General features: G+C 33.5%; 1 protein-coding gene across 1 annotated transcript; it reads left to right on the top strand.

Annotated features, from left to right (window-relative positions):
• The first annotated feature begins 1,465 nt into the window (after window positions 1-1,465).
• On the top strand, window positions 1,466-2,068 carry LOC126886151 (uncharacterized). Its single transcript, XM_050653000.1, has one exon. The coding sequence runs from the start codon at window positions 1,466-1,468 to the stop codon at window positions 2,066-2,068; it is 603 nt and encodes a 200-aa protein (XP_050508957.1).
• Window positions 2,069-10,396: the final 8,328 nt, after the last annotated feature.

The raw sequence follows: 10,396 nt of genomic DNA, 5'->3' as shown, positions 1-10,396 counted from the left end.
GTGGGCACGCTCCTAATTAAATTATCAACATTTTGTTGTGGTAAGTTGCTCCATTCTTCAAGAGCAGCATGTACTAGCCGTGCGGTGTTTTGTGGATTATCCCGGCGAGCTCTAATTTTTCTTTTAAACATATCCCACAAATAATACTCCATAGGGTTAAGCTCGGGTGAGCAAGCAGGACACTCCAAACAAGGCATACCTTCTGCTTCAATGGTGTCTCTAGTCACTCTAATGGTATGTAGAGGTCCATTATCATGCCTGAAAAATATATCTTCTCCTGTTGAACCTCTCCAGAGCCTAACAATAGGTTATCAACATACCTGTGAGCAGTTAAAGTTGCCTTGGGTGAAAATTAAAGAAGTTTTTTTACGGATTACAATTATTCTCCAGAACATTACACTTCCAACTTCCCGTCAGATAAACGGATCTGAAAGTTTTCGTTCTTGCTTGTCTTCTTAGACTTAGACTTTTTAGACTTATATTTAGTGGGTCATCTGATTTTACACGAATCCTGACATTTTCTGAAAATACCCCGTTTAGTCAATTCCCAATGTTCCAGTTTTGGTGGTGAAGACACCAATTATGTATACTTCTTGGCACGAACTCTTCTGCTTATCCTTTCAACTCAAACAGTTACAACTGTAGCTTCGAAAATCTGCCTTTGGAGCTGCAGGTGACATATTGTTGGGTGTCTTCCAGCTGATTGGACAATCAAACAATCTTGGCAAGCCGTTATTACTTTTTGGCGACTTTCACTTGCTTTATTTTTGAGCTTTTCTAGTTCCTGGTACCTAGCATAGGTTTTGGACAGAACGCCCTGTGTTACGTCTAGCTCTGCAACTATGTCCCTCTGACAACATTACTTGCTCCACAAGACCAATTATCTTTCCCCGTTGTAAGTTCTAACGTATTGGGAAAAATTTCACCTAGTCTGATTGAGAAGCAAAATGCATTTAACAAAGAAGGCCATTGAATTGAAATGTCATCAGTTATTGACATTTAATAAACAAAGCAGAATATTTTGGTTTGTGCTCAGCAAAATGTCTTATAAAATTGATATTCGTCGAGGTGTTTATAATATGGTTGGGCGAATGTCGAAACGAGATATTGTTAATATTTATCGAGATCAAAACATAAGCAAATCGACAATTTATCGCACAATAAGAGAATGTGAAGAAGGGATACCATGTGTTAACTTGCGTAAAAGTGGCCGACCGCGGATTTTGAACCATATAAGAGACGCAAGACTGATTGAAGCAGCTAAGAACAAAATTGGGGTCTCACAGCGAAAACTGGCCAGAAGATTTCATGTTGGACAGACTACAGTGTACAGGACCCTATCGAGTAACAATATTATCTACCGGAAAAAAGGAAAGCTCCAAAATACACAGAGGATCAATTAGAGAGAATTCCGAGATGTTCCCGCGCGTTAAGGCGAGTGCATTTCGTCAACAAGTTGATCGTGATGGACGATGAAAAATATTTTACTTTGTCCAACTCTGAGATGAAGGGTAATGATGGGTTTTACACGAACGATTACGAAAATGTACCTGATGAAATAAAATTCAAAAGTAAGAAAAAATTTGAGGACCAAATTTTGGTATGGTGTGCAATTTCTGAGGCTGGCTTTATCTCACAGCCCTACATTGGTGTTGTTCGAGGCGAAGCCTTAAACGCAAATATTTATATTCAAAGATGTCTCTCTAAATTGCTTCAGTTTGTGAACACACATCATGCAAATGATCAAATAGTCTTTTGGCCAGATCTTGCTTCATGTCATTACGCGAGGATCACAAGGGACTGGTACGAAACTAACAACATTACGTTTGTACCGAAAGCAGACAATCCCCCCAACCTACCTCAGGCTCGTCCAATTGAAGAGTTCTGGGCAATATTAAGTCGGAAAGTCTATAATAACGGATGGGAAGCACAAAATCAGGAACAGTTAAGACGCCGCATATATACAAAAATTAGAGAAATTGACACCGAGGTCGTCCAAAGGATGATGCAACGTGTCAGGGGAATTATTAGACAAATCGAAAATAATGGTCCCTTTTCTGTCATTTGAATTTTGATTTATAATAAGGATAGTTAAGTTAAATTTTTGAATAATTTAATAAAAATATAAGATTATTGTGGTCAGAGTTATATGCTTTTGAAATGTTTCCCAAAACTTTAGGACCATACGTTATATCCCCACATGAGGTATATTTTCGTTTTTGGACGCAAAAGTTAGTTTATTTATCATCGTTCAATTTGCAACCCAAGCAAATAACCTATACCGTAGGGAGCTGTACCATCTGTTTGTCTTATCGATTTGTTTATTTTCAATAAAAACCTTTATTCTTCGCAAAAATAGCGAGTTTTTTCAAAAGAAATAATTATTGCTTTGATATACATGGTGATTCCATATAAGTTTGGTTGTGTGTATGTTTATAAGTAAATACAGTAAGACTTATTTGGTAAGTAGTTAGTAACAAATGAAAACACCAAATTTATTTAATGGGAGACATAATATGTAGTCATTTACTAAGGGCATTAAGTATATGTTTATGCCTGAGGGAGTAAATTTGTGTTATGTAGGATAGGATCATCAGTTGTGTATGGTTGTGCCGATGTGGGTAGGTTTATAAAATACGGAGAACTCATGTTTGTTTTCAAGTCTGAGAATTTTTAAGTCTAGCAAACATATCTATCGATTCTGTTCTGTTCCTATTGTAAATCCAAAGTGACTATGGAGTAAATTTTAACGTAAGCTAAGAATTGGCCAAGTTGCCTGTTGGCAGCTAACCATAGCATGTTACATAGTGTTATGATCTGCTTCTTATTAATTTTATATTAATTATTATTTATTTGATTAATTATTTAATTGTCAAAATCATACATAAAAATTGAATAAAAAATCTCAGGGTGCCTTTTTTATACTACTAAAAAAAATCCAAATTATCTCACGTTATACTTATCTTCTCTCGTGGGTTCAGTATCTCTGAGTTGATCCTAATCGGGATAAAATAGGGAAAAGAAATAAAGCAAAATATTAAAATAAAAATACAGAATTGTCTTTTATTTATCAAAATCAATACTCTGAAATCTATCGAATCTAAAATCCTGTGGACACAGATATCCGAATAAAATTTTTACCACTTAAATTTATTATAGTTAAAACAACAATTTATCGGTTTGTTCCCGATGACTTTGGTAAAACAAACTAAACAAAACAAATTTATGTATTCGCAAGATTACCTATATTCACTATTTACTTTTTGAAATATTGGAATTTTAATTCATATGCTTTTTACTCAAAAATTTAGTCTCCGAACATAAAAATCTCTTTCACATAAATTGACTGACCTTTTGCTTTACTCACTCTGATGTCTTCTCGTGACCCAAAAACAGCTCTCCCTCATTGACTATGTTAAAGGCTACTCATCAAAGCCCTCTCCGTTCTCCAGCTTCAAAACTATCAGCATACCAGCACCAATTCTCCAACAAGCCGGGCCTCTTTCGACACGTACTCGATTCCAACAAAACTCCAAAAATTCTCTGCTCTCCTTTTCACAATAATACAGAATCAAAGAGGTATTTCGTCTCAATTTGATCTGTCTCTCGTTCCACTTTTCAACACTATTCTCCACTATCAAACAGCCACTGGTATCTGCTAACTATCTATCCACGAAAACGTCGAACCGCTCCTTAGCGATGCCAAAAACATAATGCCTTCCTTTTCAAACTCTCTCAATCATTCTAACTACTTTTCCCCTTCCACATTGCCAAGCATCAGAAACCTCGACTTTTCCACTCGACAAACAAAACAGTCATTTTCAAAATTATTCCGACAATCCTAATTACTTTCGGAGAAACTCTCCAACATATACTCGTGTTGAAATAAATATATTAAAATTCCAACTTTCTTTTCAATTATCAATTTCGAGAAATTTATAATTACCTATACCCTAAACAATCTTTTTCCATTTTAAATCTAAATACATCGTTATTTTCACTTTAATTATTCACAAAAGTCTTTAATGGTTCATCGGAAAGCTCATTAAAAGAGAAATCTACTTACATCCAAACTACATTCTAAGAAATATCTACAGCTCAATATACAGGGTGTATCAAATTTATGTGCCCGCGTTATTTAAAAAAAAAGTTAATTTAATTTTTATTTTGCTTTTGATTGATAAAATTGAAAACACAATAACATCCCCGCCTTGTTTTGAGATAAAATCAGTATTAATAAGTGCAACCAAAATATGATTTTCTCTCGACAACAACACTTTTCTATTGTGTCAAAATATTGAGTCCCACCTGAAAAACAATTGCTTTCTCTTTCCCAGAGTCTGTACTTAGATGGGATAGGGTAAGTTTTCGATCGAAAATTTCCTAAGTCTTTAGTGTCAAATGAATTTTCATACTTTTTGGCTACTCTGTTTTCTTCATTTATTAAATTTTCACATTCCCTCAATATTACACGCAGTTCCTTCTCCTTTTCTTCTCCACATATCAATTCTCTTTCTTTCTCCTCCGATTCTCTACACATGTTTATTGTGTATTCTGTCTTCTCCATTTTGCATATTTTTTCTTTAAATACCGCAGTCTCAATTGTATCTTTTCCGCTTTCTTTTTCTATTCTGATCTGTTCTTCTTCTGGGCTCATCTCATATTTTGAGGAATCCCAAGCTTCATTTTCCTGTGTCAATCATCTTTCTTCCTTTTCTTTTTCTGGGCTCATCTCTTTTTTCGAGGAATCCCAATCTTCATTTTATTTTACCCATCTTCTTTCTTCTTTTTCTTCTTCTGAACTCATCTCTTTTTTCGAGGAATTCCAATCGTCAATTTCCTTTGTCACTCTTTTTTCTTCTTTTTCTTCTTCTGGGCTCATCTCCTTTTTCGAGGAAACCCAGGCTTCATTGTTTTTATTTATCTTCTGTTGCTTTCTCCTCTTTCTTCTCTGTCCTTGCTTCATTGCCAAATTCATTTCCACCGTTTGTTTTTTGTCTGCATTATCCTTTTTTCGTTTCTCCTGTTCCTTGTCCATTTCCAGAATGTTCGGTTCTTCTTCTTTTACTTCTGTGATTTTCATCGTGTTATTTTTGAAATCTATCACCACATGTTTTTCTGACAATTCATCCACTCCTACGATCATATCATGAATCATGTTTGGCATTATAACACATTGTAGTGCATAAAATTTCTTCCCCAATCGAAACTTTATTCGTATTCCTTCATTTATTGTTGCCAAAGTCCGTTTATTTGCGCCCACTAAATTTACCCTGGGAATTTTGTAAATCAAATTCGTCAAATCAACCTCTTCTATTAATTTCCTGTTAATCAAAGTAATTTCTGACCCAGTATCAATCATAATTTTAATCGGTTTCTCATTGATAAAACCATCTACAAATTTTAAATTATATCCACTTCCTTTATCATTATTTCCTGCTAATTTAATAAATTCCTTCGGGTGACAAAAAATTCCTGTATGTTCTTTTGTTTTTAGGGAGCGCCTTCGTAAAAAAAACGATTGCTGTTCTTCTTCGCTTCTTCTTTCATCGCTTTGTCTCTCATCCTCATATTCGCCTATTTGCGTATTGTTTACCGCTCTTCTTCATTCCTTCTATTATCATTTCTGTCTCCTTGCTTTGTGCGGGTATTATTTCTATTCTGGTTTTCTCGGTATCTGTCTTCGTTCCATTGCCGATTTCTTTGTTCATAGTTTCCTCTTCCATTGTCTCTATTTTCGTTTTCACTCCTCGGAATAAATTCTCTTCTTGTACAGTTTCTCCTAAAGTTTTGTCTTCTATCTCTATAGTCTTGATTTTCGCGTTGTCTATAATTTTAGCGCGTATGTTTGTTCTGAAATACCCATTCTATCATGGTACCTCCCATTTTGCAATTCCTTGTTGATTTCTAGCTGTTGTATTTTTCCCCAGAATTAACTCAGGAACTTTTGTTCAAATTTATGCCAATTGTCCAATTCTTCTTCTTTGCTATCGAACCATAAACTTGCCTCTTCTTTAAGATGGTTCCTTATCGTTTCTTTGGCTGTCTCGAAGTTATCGATGTATCGTACTTTCTTTTTTAAATTGTTTATCAAAATTACTGGGTGTAATTTTTTTACATCCCCGCCAAATCTTATTTTCACTTCCTCTGTACTATGGATAATCGTTTCCCTTCTTTCTCCGGAATTTTGTTGTTTTCTGATATCATCAATTAGTTTTTCATTATTTCGGCATCTTTCTTTTATTTCTTTCTTGTCTTCGTGTAAAGCATTTTCAAATTTGTTTTCCAAATTTTCTAGTTCCTTTTTCTGGCAATTTGTTAACTCCTCCATTTTATTTTGAATTTTCATTTCTTGTTCTTTCATGTGGTCCTTTATTCTCATTTCATACTTTCCTATGCGTTCTTCCATTTTCTTGTTGTTCTCTTCTATTGCTTGTTTCATTTTTTGTTGTGTTTCATCCATTTTTTGATCCAATTTTTGTTGTGTTTCATCCATTTTTTGTTGTGTTTCATCCATTTTTTGTTGTGTTTCATCCATTTTTTGATCCACTTTATCCATTTTCTTTGATGTTTCTTCCTGATTTTTATCCATTGCTTGTTTTGTTTCCTCCTGATTTTTATCCATTGTCCTTTTTGCTTCATCCATTGCTTGTTTTGTTTCTCTTTGATTGTCATCCAGTTTTTGTGACTGGAGTTGCATCAGTTGTAATAGTTTATCTATTCCTGATAATTCTTGTTGTTCTGATGCCATGATTGTTGTTTCAAAATTGTCTTCTTGTTCTATATGTTCTTCTTGTTCCAAATGTTCTTCTTGTTTTTTGTTTTCTTTGCTTTTGCTGCTGGTTGTTATCGACATGTATTTAAAATTTATCCCCGCCTAATATGAAATTCGAAAATACCTTGTATGCTGTCGAGACGAAAATTTTTCTCTCCCCAAATATAATCAATTTATCCCACAAATTTTTAAATATTTCAAAATTCAAATCAATCAAAAATAAAATAAATATGTAAAATTGTACCTAGATAAAAAAATTAAGTCAAACAAATATTTCAAAAAATTTTAAATATATCAAAGTCTTTCCGACGGGCAAATAAATTTTCCTTCACCTGTTTTTCCGTTTCCTATTCCCTTCAAATTCACAACCAGAGATACTTTAACGCCCCACGTTGGGCGCCATGTTGTTATGATCTGCTTCTTATTAATTTTATATTAATTATTATTTATTTGATTAATTATTTAATTGTCAACATCATACATAAAAATTGAATAAAAAATCTCAGGGTGCCTTTTTTATACTATTAAAAAAAATCCAAATTATCTCACGTTATACTTATCTTCTCTCGTGGGTTCAATATCTCTGAGTTGATCCTAATCGGGATAAAATAGGGAAAAGAAATAAAGCAAAATATTAAAATAAAAATACAGAATTGTCTTTTATTTATCAAAATCAATACTCTGAAATCTATCGAATCTAAAAACCTGTGGACACAGATGTCCGAATAAAATTTTTACCACTTAAATTTATTATAGTTAAAAAAACAATTTATCGGTTTGTTCCCGATGACTTTGGTAAAACAAACTAAACAAAACAAATTTATGTATTCGCAAGATTACCTATATTTACTATTTACTTTTTGAAATATTGGAATTTTAATTCATATGCTTTTTACTCAAAAATTTAGTTTCCGAACATAAAAATCTCTTTCACATAAATTGACTGACCTTTTGCTTCACTCACTCTGATGTCTTCTCGTGACCCAAAAACAGCTCTCCCTCATTGACTATGTTAAAGGCTACTCATCAAAGCCCTCTCCGTTCTCCAGCTTCAAAACTATCAGCATACCAATTCTCCAACAAGCCGGGCCTCTTTTGACACGTACTCGATTCCAACAAAACTTCAAAAATTCTCTGCTCTCCTTCTCACAATAATACAGAATCAAAGAGGTATTTCGTCTCAATTTGATCTGTCTCTCGTTCCACTTTTCAACACTATTCTCCACTATCAAACAGCCACTGGTATCTGCTAACTATCTATCCACGAAAACGTCGAACCGCTCCTTAGCGATGCCAAAAACATAATGCCTTCCTTTTCAAACTCTCTCAATCATTCTAACTACTTTTCCCCTTCCACATTGCCAAGCATCAGAAACCTCGACTTTTCCATTCGACAAACAAAACAGTCATTTTCAAAATTATTCCGACAATCCTAATTACTTTCGGAGAAACTCTCCAACATATACTCGTGTTGAAATAAAGATATTAAAATTCCAACTTTCTTTTCAATTATCAATTTCGAGAAATTTATAATTACCTATACCCTAAACAATCTTTTTCCATTTTAAATCTAAATACATCGTTATTATCACTTTAATTATTCACAAAAGTCTTTAATGGTTCATCGGAAAGCTCATTAAAAGAGAAATCTACTTACATCCAAACTACATTCTAAGAAATATCTACAGCTCAATATACAGGGTGTATCAAATTTATGTGCCCGCATTATTAAAAAAAAATTAATTTAATTTTTATTTTGCTTTTGATTGATAAAATTGAAAACACAATAATAGATTACCAGTTCTCATGTCAAAAAATAACTTAGAGATAGAATTGAATATCATTAAACAAATAGCAGTAAACAATGGATACAAGAAACAAATAGTGAACAAAATTTTAAACCAAAATCTGAATAACAAAGCTGTAAAATTAGTCTTTCCACCACCAGAGGAAAAATCCAGTACCTTCTGCAGGCAAAATGTCATCTAAAATAGCCAAACATATTAAAAGAAATGAATTACACCAGCCTTCAGGACAAACAAAAACTCCATCAAATATTAAAAACAACAAGAGCCAAAAGAAAATGCACTTACACAGTATACAAAGTGTACACAGTGGTGTATATATACTTACATGTGCTGATTGCCCAAAAACTTACATCGGTCAAATTGGTAAAATCTTTAACAAACGTATAGCAGAACACAAATGGCTTTCAATAAAATAAAAACATATTTTAAGTGCGTAGTTTACCTTCTAGATCATAATCATTCTTTTAATGACCAATTTCAAGCTATCCGTATTCAAAATAAAGGCCTTAAGCTCTTATTGGAAATTAAAAAATTCAAAAATAGAGACCAAATTCTGTACAACTAACTTTAGACACACAGCTCTCCACTCCTCAACTTATTCAGTTAAGATTATGAAGTGTAGGAGCATAGTAACACCACATCATTTAAGAAAAGCACCCTGCCGAAACAGCTGTTGGGATATTAATTTGTAATAAATTTTGTGAAAGTCTTGAAAAGCAAAATTTTCAGTGTGTTATTATTAGAAAAAATAAACTTCCTTTAGGAAACTGTCGAATCCATCACCAATTCTTAGTTTAATTTAACGGTATGTGCAGATATATTCAAGTAGATCAGCTGGAGATATCTGTAGAAACGGTTAGCGGTTAGAGCAATTCATGAAGGAATATGTACAGAAATTGGGTGGAGAAGAAGAACAAATTAAGAAATTGAAAGTTTAACACTAATATGTAAAGCATAAAAAGCTTTATAAAGGAGCAAACGTATATGGGTTAAGATATATAGAAATTATTGAAAACGAAATAATAATAAAGTTAGTAAAACGGCGAGCGTCACTGAAAAAGGGACAGACAGCGAAAAAAAATTACTAATTGATGCTTTTAAAATGGTGCAGGGGAGAACCTTAAAATAGACTATTTTGTATTTTTTTTTAATTGTAGAACTATATTTTGTATTTAAAACCGATCAGAAAATATTTAACTATAAATCTCTAACCTTTCGTTGGTGGAATGTCTACCTTAAAGACCCTTAAATATATCAATCGCATCGAGCATCGCGGTGAGATGACTGTCATGATGTGAGTCGAGAATCCTGGCGAGATGCGAAGCTTCACTATATTCGTGTACTAAGTAATGCTGGCTTGAAAACCAGTCTGACTAGTTTGTTCCTTTTTTAAGGAGTTAAAAATGTTTAACTTATTGTTAAAACTTTCACTAAACCTTATCCATTATAAAACCATAAAATACCATTAAAGAAGAATTAAAGCAAGCACCTATTGTGAAAAAAATGTAAATTGTACATGTGTCAATAACAACGAACTGTCAATACTGATGAAATGGCCCCGTCCCATTCAAACAATGAAGCGAGATTGCGGCCAACATACAAGAGAGAGGTCCTAGAGAGACAGAGAATTTGTCAGGTAAAATTTGCTACAACTACAGTCCCTGACTAGCACTATCAATTTGTTTCTTTATGAAAGATGGCGATTATCTTCCCTCCTTCACCTGACTATCTTCTATATCATCCTGGCCGCATTAACCTCGCTTCATGGCGATTCCATCAGTACTGACAGTTCGTGAACTCAACAATTCAAATC

The sequence above is a fragment of the Diabrotica virgifera genome, chromosome 6, assembly GCF_917563875.1.
Source record: "Diabrotica virgifera virgifera chromosome 6, PGI_DIABVI_V3a".
Taxonomy (NCBI): Eukaryota; Metazoa; Arthropoda; class Insecta; order Coleoptera; family Chrysomelidae; genus Diabrotica; species Diabrotica virgifera.
This window is presented reverse-complemented; position numbering and strand designations above follow the sequence as displayed.

Bases quoted from the DNA above. Each gene is read 5' to 3' on its own strand.
- LOC126886151 (XM_050653000.1), top strand. From the start codon at position 1,466: ATGGACGATGAAAAATATTTTACTTTGTCCAACTCTGAGATGAAGGGT.